This window comes from Carex rostrata, chromosome 11 (genome assembly GCF_964058835.1).
Source record: "Carex rostrata chromosome 11, lpCarRost1.2, whole genome shotgun sequence".
Lineage (NCBI taxonomy): Eukaryota > Viridiplantae > Streptophyta > Magnoliopsida > Poales > Cyperaceae > Carex > Carex rostrata.
In genome coordinates, this window is record NC_135928.1 from 3,262,865 (window position 1) to 3,282,011 (window position 19,147).

Consider the following 19,147-nt stretch of genomic DNA (forward strand, 5'->3'; position numbering starts at 1 on the left):
ATCTCATATTTGGAAAACTACTCACATCACATATTATAGAATTCAAAACAACACTGAGACATATAGGACATAAAACACAATTAATTTATATAATGTCTCATTTTGGCATCTGTGAAATACAAAGTTCTCCGACATGTATATATATATTTGATTTAATTGATAGTTTCTTATCACATAGTTAGTAGAATATAACTAATATAATCCACATACTAATCTTATACTGATTGAATTAGTGTGCAACAATTTATCAAATTAAGGACTTTTTTAGAGTATTTATTAATTTCTATTATAGAGTTTCACAATTCAAGTTCTTAACTTGAATAATCCATAAATAGTAAAATTCTCAAGAAACAAATTATTTAATCAACATTCACTATATGAACAAAACTTAATAGTATATCATCAAATAATTGATTTCTATATCAAAATAGTAACATCTTGGCTTCTACATGGATACTAAAAAATATTATTTTTACTTTATTTTCATATGAATCAATAAGTTAAATCAATTAACGTTCAAAAACTATCCACATTAGTGTACTTTTGCAATCTATTTATACTGATTGGAACAAAGTCGACATTCTTTAATCTTTTACATATGACCAGAGAAATGATATCGATCATATCTAAAACTTATATTTTTGACATTTGAGTTTTAAGTTATAATTAAAGTTTTAAAATGAAGTTATAATGGAGAAATAAAAAATACATAGTAGCATTTAATCCACATTTCAAGTAAATTTTTTATTTTTATTAATTTGCCAAAAAAAAAAAAATAGAACAAACGTTGAGTCGTCTTAATTAGTATCATTTTCCGAATACTATATATATCTTTAATTGGAGTAGAACTTGGGTGTTCTTAAGTTCACCAAGTCTCTTGGTGAACTCAAGTTTAAAACTCGTCAAATTGGCCGTTGAAATTCGCATACCTTACGAGTGATGCGTTTACATATGAAAATTTTAAACATTTTAATTAATTTAGTATAAAGTCAAGAGGTCAAAAAACGTTCAAAAAATGAATGTATGAAAATTAATTTATTAAGCTTCTAATTGTGACCGCTTGACTTTATACTAAATTAATTCGAATGTTTAAAATTTTCACATGTAGACGCATCACTCGTAAGATAGGCGGGTCTCAACTGTTCGGATTCGTAATTTGAAGCCGATTTGACGGGTTTTAAACTTGAGTTCACCAAGAAATTTGGTGACCTTAAGAACACCCTAGTTCTACTCTAATCAGTGTTATCAGAACCGGACCGGACCAGATGATTGGACCGGAAAAAACCAGAACCGATTACCTGTCTGGTTCGGTTCTCTTAAAAGAGCACCTCTGTAGTTGAACCGGAAAACCGAATTAATTAACCGGTTTTTATTCAAAAACCGCGAACCAATCTAGAAAAAAGACCGGTTGAAGCATGTTTTGTCTTTTTTTCACGCATAACGAGAAAGAGAGAGTACCACACGTCCTATATATTTCTACTTTTTTAATGACTCACATGTAATATAGTAAATACCACAATTATTTATATACATGTAATAATATGTATATAATAATTGTTATTATTTCATTATTTATATTTCTATAAATCTTTATAATTTTAGTAAACTTATCATACAAAATTAAATGGTGGGATGCTATATTTTATCTCCTAAAAAATATTATGTTTTTCATTTGTTGACAAAATAATTAGTTTTATTATATTTCGAGATAAACTTTTAATTAATCTATAAATTTATAATTATTTTATATGTATGTGTAATTTACTAATTTTCACTATAAAAACATTTTTTTAATAATAATAATTATATCTCATAAATATAAGTATTTAAAAAATCAGCGGTCCGATTGTTTGAACCACCTGTTCAACCAGTCCAACCAGTGAACCGTTGAACTCAAGTTTCACCGGGTTGATGTCCGGTCCGGTGCTGATAACATTGACTCTAATTGAATAGGTTCCGATATATATGGGGAGAAATAAAGTTATAAAGCTTCCTTTTCAAATTCACACTTTTTTATGGCAGGGTCGTTTTCATTTTTTTTTAAATGGGCTAAGTTACATTGAAAGGATTCCAATAAGATAAGAGGGGAGATAAAAAAAAAGCACTACAAGTGGGATATTGCTTTCACTTTTATTATATTTTGTAGCACGCAAGTTTAGAATATATACTCGTTGTCTGGGGTTAACTAGCAGAAACAAAAGAAATATTTTTGCAATAGAACCTCTGAAAATCATGTTCAATTCAAAATTTATGATATATTAAATTGTTAGAATTAGAGAAAAAGTTGTTGCTGCTTAATTACATTTCATTGTGATTAAATAGTACTAATTAAAAATAATAAGAAATATTTTCTAATTATTAAACAACAATTAAGGCATTAGAGCATATCTAATCCAGCAATTGAAATTAATTGCTAAATAGCAGTCTAGAATTTATATTCACTATTCAACTATTAAAGTCCTTGTCTAGAAATTAAACAATAAAATATAATAAACAACATTCTATAGCCTTTTGCAACTACGACTCTTGCAAATAATAAGATCTTTTTTAATATAATAATATAAAAAACTACACTAAAAACATTTACAATGGTGTCGCTTGCAAATAGTAACGGACTTCACAATAAAATAATATAAACAGAATCCTTAAAATTATTTGCAAGGGTGGCCCTTGCAACTAGTGTGTGGGACCCGTTTAGGGCTCATTTGCAAGCGCAAGTGAACTGGTAATTGCAACGGATTTTAATAAAATACAATATCTGGCATGGTTGGGGTGGATCTTATTATTTGCAAGGGAGAATATGAGACATTAGCAAAGGCCAATATGAGTCATTAGTAAGCGTGATTATTTGCAAGGGTTTGCCGTTGCAACTATATTAATTTAATCAGAAAAATTCAGAAGCTCAATTTCTATTGCAAGGGGCCTTCCTACGCTTGCTAATACCACTTAGTTCCGTTGCTATTATTGAAAATTCTAGTAGTGATCTAGTGCTATTACTTTTTTTGTATGTACGACATGACATTAATTTTAAGGTCTAACTATATTTAAAAAGAAATCTAGTTATACACCATTTTTACCGGTTTGCTGAAAATTTTATAGAAGCTAAAAAAATTATTTGGGAATAATCTTAGAACAGCATTTTGTAGAAGCTGAAAATTTTCATTGACCAGAGGAGTCATGAGGTCCTTAAATTATTTTTGAAAATATTCTGTTTACAGACAAGAAACTTCAAGTCAAAATTTAAGTGCTGATCCTCATCTCGTGATTTGCACACGAGAAAAATGAGATCTCATGTACGTACGGATGATAACGAAATTCTTTCGTCTATTTCTATTGTATTCCATAAGACATTGTTTTCGAACATAAAATGCACAGATATGGGATAAAAAAAGTTTGTTCGCTTATCGAATAAAGATATGGATAGAAATCAGATTCAAATATTTTATCGGGTTTAAATCCATTAGCTTATTATTGGGTCGATTCAATGTCTTAAAATCTAATTTTTTTGAAATTCACAAAAATGAGATTTGGATTTATTGGAAATAAAATCTATAATAGTGTTCTACGCGTTAAACCAAAAATTTCAATATGAAGAACGCAAAAAACCTCAAAATAGTTGATTTTATATGAATTTTACAAGATTTAACGCACATTTGGTTGCAATTTGGATGTGTTAGATGACAATCCGACCAGTGGAGCCCACTGTCATAGAAACAACATTTGAATTAATTTGCACTCATCATTTAATGGGACCCTTTCATTTTGGGTACATCCACACCATCATCGACCAATACATGAAAAACATGAAAAAATCATGGGCTCATCATAAACCAAGCCTATTCAGAATTAAAATATAACAATAAGTATTATATTGAGTCAATGACATGTGGGACCCCTTTGTAAGATTTTTCTCCCTCCTTTGTTATCTGAAATTTGATCTAAAGAAGAGGATTTTTAGAACAACAAAAATCAAGAGAAAGAGTGGCTTATTTTTATCAGCAATCAAGAGAAAGAGCTTGATCCGTTTTTCTCCAAAGAGGGCAACCTAATTATCAGGGGGGGGGGGGGGGGGCAAAACCAAAATTAACATATTTTTTTCACTATTTTTGAAAATTCAAAGAGAGCACTGTCCTTCCCTGGACTACACTGGGTCTGCCCCTATCAACTGTGCAACCTTCCCTTTCTATCTAATTCCATAATTAATCTTGTTATTTCTATATATTTAATAGTTCATGCATTCATTCCTTCCTTCTCAAATACTTTATTTAAGCTTCGAAATCATTTGCCCCGAAATTTTTATTAATATACAAAAAAAAAATTAAATTTCAAAAACTATCCAAGTTTTCGCGTTTTTTCAAAATTTGTCCAAACCGCAATTTTTTTTTGCGGTTTTAGACTGAATTACCACAATTTTTTTTTTTGCGGTTGCCAAAAAAAATAAATCTGCTATAATTTTTACTAGTTATTGCATTTTTCAAATTATTTTTTAGTTACATAGAAATATTTATAATTTATTTATTTTGTATTGAAATATTAGAAATATTTCTTTGAAAATAGATGGAATACTATATAATTTTATTTATTAGAAAGACTGCTACAAATAACCCGGATCAACATTTTTCATGCCGAATTTTTTGCGGCCGTAAGAAATATTAATATATTTCTTTATGGGTTATTGGAAAAAAAATAAATATGTTTTGAATTTGAGTTATTGATCGCGGTTTAAAAGTCACTTCTAGATAATACATAAAATCAGTGTTCTAAATAGCGCGCTATAGCATTTTTGGACCCTAAACGCTACGCTATAGTATCAAAACGCGCTATTTGAGCTACGGGCGCTATAGCGGTAATAGCAGTCCGCTATAGCGCAAATAGCGCGCGTTATGCAACATGAGTTTTTTTTTTTCAATTTATATGGGTTTTAAATAAAGGCTCAAATTAAATATATTAAGATATTTCTTGAAGTAACAAAATGATACTTACTATATGCTAGTTTGAATATTTTGAATAGATTAAGATAATTAATTATGCCATGATGTCTAGGTTATTTTGAAATTTAAATAGAAAAAAAATAGATTATGTCATAATGCTGAATATATTTTGAATAGAAAAAGATCGACAGTTTATGATATTAGTATTACTATGGATATTTTGAGTCGCAATTTGGACTTTGTATTGGTTCAATATGAATATTATGATTTTTTAATCAATTTGATGTTATTTATTGTTATATGAGACTTAGATAATGCTGATATTTAGTACAAATATATGATATAATTTTTATAAAAATAAAAAAATGCTATGTGGCATAGCTTTCGCTATAGCGACACTATTCGCTATAGCTTTTTTTTTCGGCTTCCCGCTATGACGCGATAAACGCTATTTAGAACCTTGCATAAAATATTATAATCCTTCTTGTACATTTAATTTCTAAAAAGTTGTATCTATTTTGAGAATTCTTTTTGAATAACAATCATTAAAGAACTTCAAATTTTTATTTTTTTTCAAAAATAGATACAACTTTTAAAAAAATTAAATGTACTAGAAGGATGACAATATTTTATGTATTTACATAGAAATGACTTTTAAACTAGGATCAATAACTCAGAATCCAAGCATTTTTATTTCTTTTCCAATAACACATAAAAAAATATATTAATTTTTTTTAAAGCCACAAAAAATATGGCAAGAAAAATATTGATCCGGATTTTTTGTAGTAGTCTTTCTAATAAATCAAATTATATAATATTTCATCTATTTTCAAAGAAATATATAAAATATTTCTAATATTTCAATACAAAAAATAAATAAATCATAAATATTTCTATTCAACTAAAAAAATTTGAAAAATGCAAAACCGTTAAAAATTATAGTGGTTTTCATTTCTTTTCTTTTTTTTGCAACCGCAATTTTTTTTTGTAGTTTGGAATTCCAAAACATCAAAAGAAATCTGCAGTTTTAGACTGAATGACCACAAAAAAAATTTCGATTTGGGTAGATTTCGAAAAAAGCGAAAATCTGAATAGTTTCTGAAATTTAATATTTTTATTAGATATTAATAAAAATTTCGGTAATTTGGTGGCTCTTTTAATTTCCAAACTAGATGTTGGCAATTATCACCATCCATAAATTGAGATTCATTAAAAAAAAAAAAACTAAAGCAAAAGAACGCTCAATAGAGTTCGAAGGCACTACATACTTGAATGCTGGCAACTGACAGCATCTAGTTCAAAATTGAAAATCATGTTTTGAATGCTTGTTTTCTAATATGAGCTATAAAAAAAAGGAAGTGCTATTTTGAGATTAAAAATTGTATTACTAGGCGCAATAAGACAATTTTATTACCTAATTTACTCGTGACTCGGCGCATTTAATGCACAGTAATAAAGAAAGTTAAAGAAATAAATAATATACAATACAAAATATAAATGAACACTATCTAGGGTAGTTCATATACATTTTGAATCTTTTGGGTTACCATAGTACTCTGTGTAGGAGAGTATTTTACACCGAAATTTTTATTAATAGGAAATTAATTAAATAAATATCGATAATGGAGAACGAATTTGAGTTTATTAAGAAATTTAAACTGAATTTTTGAGACACTAAACGACGTTTTTTTTTTTAAATTATGATGCTTCGGATGCGATGATGCTCAGAGCACCCCCTAGACAAAATCGGATTCGTCTCATCCCCCTTTTCGAAAAGTAGTCATACGTGCAAATCCGACTTTCCTAGCCAAAGTTACGACTGTTTAAAGTTTTTTTGAAAGCTGAACTTTGGAAATTCATAACTAACTATAGAAAAATCCAAATAAATTAAAATTTGTGTCAATTCTGTGTATTTTTGAATGCTCTAAATGCTGGTGTAATCATTTTTGCATTTTGGTCCCTGTATCAGTCCAGACCTCTGCTGGTAAATCAGTCCAAACTAGTCAGTCTGGACTGATACAGGGACCAAAATGCAAAAGTGATTTGAGTAGCACATGTGACAGTCTGAAATGTCTAATAGGATCCTGGCTAGTCTAGACTGATACAGGGACCAAAATGCAAAAATGATTTGAGTAGCACATGTGACAGTTTGAAATGTCTAATAGGATCTTTGAGTGTGGAATTCAAATCCTAGATACCTGAGGTTCAATTATAAAATCTAAACCGTTTTTTTAACTTGGCACGCATCTTGAAACAGACTATTATATTTTCTTAAGACATTGAATTTATTTCGGCTGAGAATTAATCTGGACTGTCTATATAAATTGCACTTCATGTCCCATAAGATACAGATTCTTTGAGTGTGGTGTTCCGGTTTGTTCTTTTATTTTTTTTAGTGGTGATTTGACAAAAGTTAAAACAATGCATATGAGCTGTAGATTTGATTCCTATGTGTGTATCATGTATAAATCGTAGTAAAGAGTTACGACATTACTTAAATATATCAAATGTCTTATTTTTTGGTGTACACTCTAAACAATAAAACTTTTTCTTCACAAAATTATTTAAATCAAAATATTAATATCTCTAAAAAAAAAAAATAGAGGACCGGACCGCCTCTGTAGGGGGCGGTCCACTAGTGGACTGACCCGCCTCTGCATGGGGCGGTTTGGTGGGTTTATTGGGCTGCCCGTGGGCCTGGCGGTCGGAACAGTTTTGAAAAAAAAAACAGATGGCAGGGACATTTTTTTTAGAGTATTAATAAAAATGGCCGCAAATATTTTTTTTCTTTTTAATCAAACATCGAATTTTTTTTTTTGTTCCGCACCTCTAGCTGTGATGGAGTATCACAGTCCGAATTTTATTTTTTTCTGCACTTCTGGCCATTGAGAGTAAAAATTGTATTACCTAATTTACTCTTGACTCGGCGCATTTAATGCACACTAATAAAGAAAGTTAAAGAAAGAAATAATATACAATACAAAATATAAATGAACACTAACTAGGGTGGTTCAGATACATTTGAATCTTTTGGATTACCAGAGTACTCTGTGTAGGAGAGGAATACTTTTTGAATCATTGGTTATTAGTGTTTTTTGAGCTACTGATACTACAGGTATGATTAGGAGAAGAATACTTCTGTTGTTATTTATGGTGGAAGTCGATATTAGCAATTCGAAGATTTCATCAGTTTGTTTCTAGATTCAATACTTGTTTAATTAACTAGGTTTCTTATGCTAAGATTGTGTGAGTAAAATTATATGAATTGATTATGCTTGTCTCCATCTCCTTAGTCATTGCTATTTAATAAATTTTTTTTTTTTTTTTTTTTTTTGAGGAAAATGGAGGTCTAGCCTCTATTTGATTGAAGAATGAAGAGTTACATGAGACATGTTACAATCATATCTTGAAAGATAAATAACAGAAATAAAAACAAACGGATTGCTCAAGATGAGCTCTCCCTATCATCAAATCATAGATGTAAAACAATAAAGAGTAATTGTCTATTGCGTTGAGGCTTCATAGCTGTGTTAAAAACAGTTGTGTCAGATGGCACCCGAGCTATACTTCCACTGATTTCTAATTTGTTCCAGAAGTTCAATCACTCCGTTATCCGAGTCCCTGAATATTCTCGCGCATCGCTCCCTCCATATGACAAAGCATGCTATCAGAAATAGTGATCTTTCGCGCCTTGTGAACTTGGTGTTGATTAAGGGGTGTTCGCTTTGTTGTAAAACCGGTGTTCTGATTTGATATTCCGTCTGCATCTCTGTGTATACTTGTAGCGATAGCTCACACTGGTAAAATAAATGCCTCACTGTTTCATTCGCCTTCTTACACATTATACACCTGTTCACTAGTGTCATACCTTTGCGCTGTAGGTTATCAATCGTCAAGATTCTGTTCCGTATCATAATCCACCCAAACACCTTGAATCGTGGCGGTGCTTTTGTTTTCCAAATTCGATGCAGGTTATTGGAGATGTGTGGTGCATCCTTAATTGCTCCATATGCCGATCTGACAGTGAATGTTCTCGTGTTAGTCCATTTCCAACTAGTTCCATCTTGGCCCCTTGTTAGAGCCGTCTGTGCCATGTGGATCATTAGCTCCGTCTGTTGTTCTTCAGCCGTGGTGGATAGAGGTTGCCTTAGTGCAAAGTGTGGTGTGTCTGCATTGAGGACCTGTGCCAGTGTCTCTGTTTCATCCTCGGCATATGAGAATAACTCTGCATATGTTGCGCTAATGATGCCATGTCCCCAATCATGGTGCCAGAAACTTATTGTTGTTCCGTTCCCCACTGTTCAGGATTTAGGGTACTAGAGAAAAGATAAGTCCCTGTCGTTGGGGGTTGGCAATAGGAACTTATGGGTTTATACTTTATATACATTGATGATTGTTTGCAATAGGAACTCATGGGTTTAATACAATTTCACTTGGTAATATTGTTCAAGATAACTTATTATAAAGTGCACAGGAACAAGAATCACGAATTTACAATAATTAAATTGGAAAAGAGAAGAAGTATTAAATTTACAACAAGATAACTTGGTCTCTTGTACCCTAAATCCTGAACTCTTGACTCTATCAAAAACAAGAATATGTTACTTCTATACTGCACAAATTAATTACCGTTATTAAATTTTCACATTTAGAAGAAAAAAAAAGGCAAAATCCAAAAACTCATAAAAAGGTAGAATGGTAGATCTAGAATAGGAAAGTACATATTAGAACAGAGAGTCAATTAATGTGTTGTAAATATTTTTTTTATCAATACAATCGTTAGTAGGAGTTCAAGCCACTAACCTTAAAAAAAAAACCAAAATTAAGTTTAAGCCACAGAGCCCTAACACTATTTACATTCAAGATCAAATTCACATTCACAATTTCAGCCCGACACTGCCTCACCTCTGTCACATTCACATTCAGTATCAAATTTACATTCACAATTTTAGCAAACCTAGCAAGCCACCTTATTCTATCATATCGCTTCATTTTCTCTTGTATCGCTTGCTCTATTGTTGTATTTTTTAGGCTGAACACATATCTTTATGAAATATATAATTACTGCCGAAAAACATACGCCACCAAATATTAAAAAAAGGACCCAAAAGCTGCTTAGACTTAGACGATTTGACTCGATATCTGTATTCTCAGAGCTGCACCCGCTGTTGGTGTTCAGCCATTGGTCGTGAATGCGCTGGAGTTCTCCATTCTCTGACAATGTCAGAATAGCAGTTGAGAGGTCAACTGCTAGAGGAGAATCTCTTTGAAATGCCTATTAAGGAAAAACAAAATCCACATTAAATGGTGTGTCTCAAATACATGCATTACCCATAGATTGTACAAGTAGCTAGTCTCAAGCATATGCACTTTATTAGTCTATTATCATAAAAAAAAACTGTATTTTAGAGAAGTGTGTGGAAGCCTCCATTTTTCATGTCTCTACTTTTTTAATGCATAAGAACAAAAATTCTAAAACAAAAAAAAATAACAAAATGAAAACCGTTGAATTTGATCACCAATATTATGAAATTTAGACAAAATGAGTGAGGCTATGGTACTATATGCATAGCGCATATTGATCTGTTCTATTTGCTCAAATATTTGATTTAAAAATTATAACGGTCGATCCGAACAGTTCAACACGGTCTCCATATTAATATGTACTTGTAAACTAAATTTTATATTTTTTAGAATTTTTTAATATTAGTTTATAAGTACATATTTATATTGAGACCATGTTGAACGGTTCGGATCGACCGTTAGGATTTTGAAAACAAAAATATTGATCCGTAGTATGGACCAATCCGCGCTATGCATAGTGCACTATTTTGCCAAATGGAAAGTCATGCCTCCTTAAAATATGTACACTATTTTGCCATTGAAATTTGAATTATTTGGTTTTTCAAACTGTATATGAGTTAATAGTTTATAAACATACCTTTACATTGGAATTTTACTATATATTTTGCAATATTAAATCTTAAAAAGAGACTTACGAAACCCCATCCTTGTCGGGTAAACTGCTGACCAACAACGCGAAAGTTGCAATAACCTGTGAGGAAAATCTGAACATATGGGCTCTGATCAACTATTGCTGCGACACCACCATCCTGGGGCCCACGCATCAGGGCATCAGCATACTCCTCAATGGTACTTAGCGGCACAAGCCTTGACTCAGGTATGTTCAGCTCCTCTATGAGGTAATTCTTTGTGAATGTACCAGCCTGGTACCTGTCATAGAAAATGTTGAATCTTTCATAAAGTAGGTATGGTAGAAAAAAGAAAAGAGTTAGTCTCTACACTATGTCAGCATCATCCCTTTTCCTTTACAGTCCTTGAAGATAAATTTCCATTTTGGTCCCTCAACAATTGAAGTTGTATGATTGTCGTCCCTGCCATTACCTCTTCGTAATTAAGATGATAGACATAGATTGGAGAATGCTGATGGGAATAAGCTTCTTTGACTAAAGTATTCCACAAAAGTAATCTTTCAACATCAATGCTTACTAGGAACTCTTTCCTCTATATAATAAAAATTAATTTAATTTTTACAGTGCTAACAAGGTGGATTTTCGAATTACAAGTTATCCACCAAAATGGCTGATATTGCATGCTAACCAGGAATTGTCTACTTTTTTCAACAACAAGCTGCTCCAATTATATTCAAGGTTTCTTTTTATTTGCACCATTATCTATATATATTATATACAGAAGAAACCAAATGCACCCAGTATATTCTTAAATCCACAAGAGTTATATTAAAATGAAATTGACAGATTATGAACTAGACCAGACTGTTAGTTTTGGATGTATTCTTTCCAAACACCACAATCTGGGTGTTCTTTTTGCCAATAACAACAATAATAATGAGAAAGGTTTTATAATACCCGATGGGGTCATGGCTAGCAATGAGGCTATCAAGGCTTTTTATTCCAGAGGAAAGTTGTTGGACTGTTAGGATCGAGGTGAGAGATGCAGTGTAGCTGGAGGTAATAATCAGGACCACAAACAACCACACAAGCAGAACAAACCGGCCAAGCGCAGATAGTAGGTTCTGTCCTACAATTGCAATACAACAAAGCTGAAACAATATTATACATTTAAGTAATTTTCTTTTATTTCTGAAAATATACTGTGTGACAAGACTGAATATTATATATCTTGCATGCACATGAAAATGGGTCCTATGTGCCAGGACAAGTGTTGGAAAAACTATGCATCACATAGTTTATTCAAAGTACTGTGCAAGGATCTATCTAGTTTTATTCCTATCATTTTTTATTTATTTTCGGTTGTATGTTCACCTCTGCTGTTTAGGGTTTGCGTGATGCTTTGTGGTATCACATCGAAGAATACTCATTTCTTTCTGCCTTATTATTATTTTTTCAAGTCAGAGATGAAGAAAGAGGACATACTGTGTGCAAAGAACATAGTGGAGAAACTAAACCTGCAGAATAAAGAAAACAAATCAATAGATATTTTTTTTTAGAAGGATCTCAATAGATAATTTAAACAAATTATGCACATTAAAAAAAAAAAAACAAAGTGCATTTGCTTATAATGTTATAAAACTTGTAGTGTGTTCTATTGTAATGTCCAATCTCCACTGCTGCAAGGGGTACAGTAGAAAAGAATATATATAGGTAGTGGCTGAATGCTCACCAAAATACAGTGGCAACTTGTTCTTTAGGGTGGCCACGAAACTCCTTGTTTGTTCTGTGTTCTAGAATCCAAATAACAACACCAAAAAATAGGAAAAACCCAACGGTAACACACCACATTGGGAGTGTAAACGGTTTTAAAAAGGCCCATGCACTTGAGCTATCATGCTTAACTGGTACAACTATTTCCAAACCTGCTTCAGCATAAGGTTGCGTGAAATCCACAATCCTTGTTCGGTTTTTCACTATCGCTATGTCCCCCACTACTGCGTCCAATTCCTGACAAGTATAGAAGTAGAAAAGATCTAAAGTAAATAAATAGAGTTAAATGTTATTTGATCTGTTATAAGCTATACCCACTGGACCGACTTCAGGTACAATTAATATCGTACATGTACAGTTCACTTCCGGAACATGATTGATAAGTCAACTCTATGTCTTTGTATCAATTGCATACCAACATGGTACCAATTCATTCAGTTACGTTCTTGTTGGTCTTGTTAGTTAGTGATTAGTTACTACCTTCATACAGGTATTACCACCACTGGAATGTCTTGGTACCGAGTCTAATTGGCACAGAATCAATATGAATCTTGTATGGTATTGGGAATTTTGACATATGACTGACCGGCATTTCAACCAGGACTTATCCAATACTGGCTACAGCATTTGACTTGTATGGTAGTTTGAGCTCCTGATACATATTAAAGTTTTGCCCTTAAGCTACCAAGGGCGTGTGTGTGTGTGTGGTGGTGGAGTGTGGGGGGGGGGGGGGGGAGAAAGAGAGTACATTTTGAGCAACCATATTGACCACACTATCATAATTCGGGTTAACAGTACCGTTTCCAATCAGTATAAAAGAACACGGCACCGGGTACGGCAATAACTTGATTGCCGCATTGAAAACATCAATACAGAATCCACTAGCATTGCTGCTTGATCCAGAATTAGACCCTCTTGACACAAACTGCTTAAAGCTGACCTTGTTCGGCACTCCGATTCTCAAGGGCTGGCCATTGTTCGGGAAAACCCAACCACGTGGCTGCTGCTTGATCCCACCAGGCCACATCACTTCATATAGCTTGCGGGACTGGCTTGACAAGTTTTGTGGCTTTTGATATAGGATTTCAGGGGAAACAACGGATAGACCCGAGTAATTTGACCAGTACCCGATCAATCGTGCTCCAGTAGACACCACATTGATGATATCATACGCAGGATGGATCAGGTCCCGATTTGGGCCAAACTGTAACTGTCCCGTAACACCTGTGAAGTTTGTGCTCAGCATGTTTTGTAACAAGCCCTTACCGCCATCAAAAATTTTCAAAATTGCCAAGTTTAAAGCGCTCCCATTCACATTACGCAATCTTGGGTCAGTTGAGAAATTTATTCTGTTTCCATTCGTTTTTATATATTGATCAATTGCATGTGCCACCAACCACATTGAATCATAAGCATACAGACTGTAGGCATTGAGATTTGACCCAGTAGCTGTATTGCCCGTTTTGTTTCTCCATCTGGATGCAAATTTCATCTTGAGATCTGAATCCGGCGTATGCCCTCTCAGCACAATTGATCCTTGTATCAGATTAAGAACTTTTGGGTCGGCATCTACTGACTCATGTCCGTATCCTAAACCGAACCCATTAGTATCCAAAACTGCAGCCAGCCAATCAGTTACGATCCATACGTAACCAGGTCCCGTCATGCCCAACTTTTGAGCAATAGAAAAGACTGTCATACCTGAATCTGGGTTCACATGCAAGACATAAACTCGTGACTCCATTAAATTGACCCGTAGAAGCAAGTCAGTGATATCAGTCTGATCCATGGCCTGCTCAAAACCCGCTTTGTATGAAATCTTTGCCCTTCTGAGAGCCAGCTCATCGCCCAAGGCGGCAATACCATTACGTCCATAGTCATCATCAACATAAATTGCGGTGACCTCACGCCACTGGAAATAGTCTACAATGTCGGCTATGGCACGCATCTGAAACTGGTCAGATTGAGTGGCACGGAGGAAGTAGGGGAATTCTAGGGAGGAGAGAGTCGGGTCGGTTGCGGAGAAGGAGACTAATGGTACTTGTAGTGAGTTCGCCACATTGGAGATTATGTGACTGCCTCCTAATGACTGTGGGCCAATGATCGCCACCACATTTTTCTCTAGTACTTGTAATGCTGGAGAGAATCATGACCAAGACAAAGCATTTTGTAGCGATAAGTTTGTTAGAGAGGTTTTAAAAAGACATATATTTCTATTTGTTTATGTATTTGTTTTTTTATTTAATTAGTCACTCACCACCTAGTAATAATTTGAAATTCAGAGCTTGGTTAATGCTCAGAATTTCAATAAAAAATATTACCATGGTATCCTAAAGAGTATTATAAGACCATATCGGCAAGGCCCTCTAGGCTAACTTAATCTAGTACCTAGTAGGTATATGCAGATAGTTAATACAATCCCATAGCATAATAGTTGAAACCATAATATGCTACATATGGGAGCAAATGATATACATTTGGATGCACTCTAGAATAGCTACTATTTGAGAATAGTAGATAATAATAGTGATTTTTGGAAGAGTGTGAGAATAGTGTTGATGTGGTGCTATTCGGAATAGCGAAAATGTTGTTTGGATTGAACATTTAGAATAACGATGGAGGGATTGAACATTTGAGAGAGAACCAATTGTTATTCCGACTTTTGTAGGAATAGCGGAACAGTGCTATTCTCGCTGTTCCGAATAGCAATTGAGTATGTTTTGATGGATCAGAACAGCGCTATTCTCGCTATTCTCAGTACATCCAAACATAGCTTAATAAAAGATCACGTTTAAGAAGTTATGGGTAACGGGTTAAAACCTCCAGCCCATAGTCACTAAATATTGATGAATGTCTTCCTCAACGGCCGAAAAGTTCAGTGCGAACGGAAATAACCTTCAATTTTAGACATGAAGAATGAATTTTTGTTCAATTTGTTCTAATCTATTACCTGAGCGTTACAAGGATATTTACACTTTTACAGCCCAATTATATTGTAGACATTTGTTGCTTTCCTAGAATGCTAGATTTTGTCAGCTATATTTTGGATGCTATTTAATTTCCTTCGCCTATGGTGATTTTTTGTAGGCAATTCATTCCATGAATTTGAAGCAGCTTCGGGTGTGTTTTAAAGGATTTGTGATGGGGACACTTAACAGCTATATATGCTATCTTACCAAGATTATAGTATCAATAACATTAATATCCAATCAACTAGGATCAATCTGCTAAATTAGATTGTGTAATAGAGAAACCTAACGGCCAGTAGAATAATTAGGAGATATCATAACGGCTAAGTGGCCTATATAAACCCTTGCAAGCAATTAATGTAATGTAAAATCAATCAATCAATGAAATCATTTTTCTTTCAATTCAATCTTAAATTTTTAACATGGTAACCGAGCAAAATATTCTTGAGGGAAAACTAAGAAAAAAGAAGAAGAAGAAGAAAAAGAAAGTAAAGAAACAGGAAAATCAGATCTTTGATATTGCCAAGACGAGCTCCAATCATTGTTCGAATTATAGAGGAATCTCCAAATGGTGCAAGAACTCTCCCGGGAAAAAAAAGTTTGAATGATTTGTTGGGCAAAAAATAAAAAGTAGAAGGAAAAAAATACAAATGATAGACTTCAGCTCATGTTAAAATAACTGACCACTCAGTCAACTAGTTAAATGAAAATAAACATATGCCATTTTAAGGAAGAGTCATAGAAGTACAGACGAAGCCACTTGCAAACTAGTCGTTACGGTGCTCAAGTGGTTGCTAATGTTAATTTGTACTCGAGAAACAGCAAACGACTGTCAATTTGAATAGGGAGAATTTCATATATACCACTCAAAAACTGTAAAATTACGTATTTACCATTCAAATTTTTGTAATTACATATTTACAATCTAAAAATCTAATAACTCACATATTTACCCAATACTCAAATTTTTGTAACAACAAATATTTCTGAAATATCCTGATGACTGTTTTTCAAAGAACATATCCTGAAATCCTGATGAGCTAGGAGAGCCACTAACTGAATTCCTGATGATGAGAAGGTTAAGATGGAAAGGAATAGCAAGTACTACTTTAGACCTTATTTGCATCTGTACCCCCCCCCCAAAATCGTCTTTTTTAAGGTCAGCTGGCAAAGAGTATAGGCACTGAAAATTAAACTCTACATTTTTTTTTTTTTTTTTTTTCAGTCCACTGCTCTTCAAGTCCACAGTATATTTATAAAAAGGAAGTCAAACATTATTCTATCCCATTGAAAGTTAAATAAAAATTTGGATACATTGATTACCTTCAATTGTAGCAAGAAACCCACTACAATTGGTATCCTGTGAGATTATATTGAGCTTCGTGTTAGGGAGTATGGTTCGATCTGAGTTCACATCTTCTAGTGCCAGCTCAATTGCAGTTTTCGCAGCACTACCAATGATGGAATTGTATGTGTAGAGAACTCCTATGTTAATGCTTGTGATATTTTGTTGGTTTGAAGTTTGGGATTTTGTAATGATGGCTTGAGAAAGAGAGATTAGGAACAGCAACAGCCATGAAGAGCGACCCATGTGGGTTTGTTGGGTTATGGTATCTCTCGTTCTCTCTATAGACTGCTCGGTTTAATAGATGGGGTTTATATAGGAGCGTCAACGAAATCCATTCACTAGTACGTAACACCACATCACTATGTTGGTTCTGTAACTAACAGTCTATATCTTATGTGTTATCACTTATCAGTGTCGATCAAAAATATCAAGATCGGCCGTTAATAAATAGCCGATACTGATTCTGATAATCAAGATCGGGCTTTAAATAAACAGCCGATCTTGATACTATTATCAAGATGGAACTTTAAATAAATAGCTGATCTTGATACTATTATCAAGATGGAACTTTAAATAAATAGCTGATCCTGATTAGTAATTTAGTACAATCAAGATCGGAGTTTTATATTTAGCCAATCCTAATTATTACAATCAAGATCGAGCAGTTATTTGAATTGCTTTTTTTTTTGGAAGCTAATATGAGTACCCGCACTACAGTACCCACACAGTACTCACACCTAAATTGTCATATATAACTATTTGTGGAGACCAAACTGTCATAACTGCACTTTAGATCTATAACTTTTTTCTTAATATTAATAGTCAAATCTTGAAATATGTAGTTCAAAGAACACAAGTATTCATATCTATATAGTAAACAATGTAAATGATAAATTAATTATTTTTAAATAATCGTACCCGCACTTTTTTTTAAAAATTTCTGATGTCGTACCCGCACCTAAACTGCCATAATTGCTTGTGGTGACCACAACTGTTCTAGATCTGTAACTTTATTTTTAAATATTAATAGTCAAATCTTGAAGTATATAGTTCAAAGAACACAAGTATTTATATCTATATAGTAAACAATGTAAATGATAAATTAATTATTTTTAAATAATCGTACATGCACCTTTTTTTGAAATTTCTGACATCGTATCCGCACCTAAATTGCCATAATTGCTTGTGGGGACCGCAACTGTTCTAGATCTGTAACTTTATTTTAAAATATTAATAGTCAAATCTTGAAGTATATAGTTCAAAGAACACAAGTATTTATATCTATATAGTAAACAATGTAAATGATAAAATAATTATTTTTAAATAATCGTACCCGCATCTTTTTTTGAAATTTCTGACATCGTACCCGCACCTAAATTGTCATAATTGCTTGTGGAGACCGCAATCGTTCCAGATCTATAACTTTTTTTTAATATTAATAGTCAAATCTTGAAGTATATAGTTCAAAGAACACAAGTATTTATATCTATATAGTAAATAATGTTGTAATTTTTACATAACTGCTTGTGGGGACCTAAACTGCCATAATCTTGTAATTTGATCCCTTCTCTTTTTACATATGACACTGAAAGTATCAATATCTAAGTATTGAAAGTATTTATATCCAAGTATTGTTAGAGAAATGTTGATGCAGAATTAGTGTCGAGGCTTTGAAAGGGTGCTGCTAGGATTTTAGAATAATAATTAGTTAAGACTATATAATATCTTTTTAGAATAATAATTAGTGGACACAATATAATTAGTGGGGACCATAATACATTATTCCTCTAAATGCAGTTATTGTAGCGCGGGTACAGAAATAATTATTCTTTTTAAAAAAAAATATATATATATATATATAATTTTTATATTTGGTCAGTTACTGTGTATTATTGCTGGCCTATATGAAACAAGCAACAATATAGGAAATATGAAATGTACAAACAATCTCAAAATATGAAATGAAACAATCTGAAATACACATAGATCAACACATACTTAAAATTAAACATGTTCAAGTTCATCAAATTATAGTAATTCTAAATTATTACAAAATAACACTAATCCTAAATTGTTTTACTTTTTTCCACTAATACTTCCTTCAAGAAGAATATACCCCATAGTGATCGGATGTAGCCGATGTTTGTTTCATTGTAACTTTTGGAGAACTCTTGTATTTTTGAAATGATAAAA

General features: G+C 32.8%; 1 protein-coding gene across 3 annotated transcripts in view; it reads right to left on the reverse strand.

The window, feature by feature from the left end:
* The window catches only part of LOC144562236 (glutamate receptor 3.5-like), a 70,381-nt gene extending 53,072 nt beyond the window's left edge, over positions 1 to 17,309 (reverse strand). For 2 of the 3 annotated variants that reach the window (XM_078311428.1, XM_078311427.1), the window contains exons 1-7: positions 16,930 to 17,309; positions 13,386 to 14,773; positions 12,597 to 12,874; positions 12,350 to 12,381; positions 11,822 to 11,993; positions 10,931 to 11,165; positions 9,901 to 10,206 (exon numbers count right to left, since the gene is read on the reverse strand). In XM_078311428.1, the coding sequence (XP_078167554.1) occupies positions 9,910 to 10,206; positions 10,931 to 11,165; positions 11,822 to 11,993; positions 12,350 to 12,381; positions 12,597 to 12,874; positions 13,386 to 14,773; positions 16,930 to 17,197 (2,670 nt within the window). In that variant the 5' untranslated portion in view covers positions 17,198 to 17,309 and the 3' untranslated portion in view covers positions 9,901 to 9,909. Of the gene's footprint in view, positions 1 to 9,632; positions 10,207 to 10,930; positions 11,166 to 11,821; positions 11,994 to 12,349; positions 12,382 to 12,596; positions 12,875 to 13,385; positions 14,774 to 16,929 lie in introns of those variants that run through there. The other variant, XM_078311426.1, reaches the window with a different exon arrangement.
* Positions 17,310 to 19,147: the final 1,838 nt, after the last annotated feature.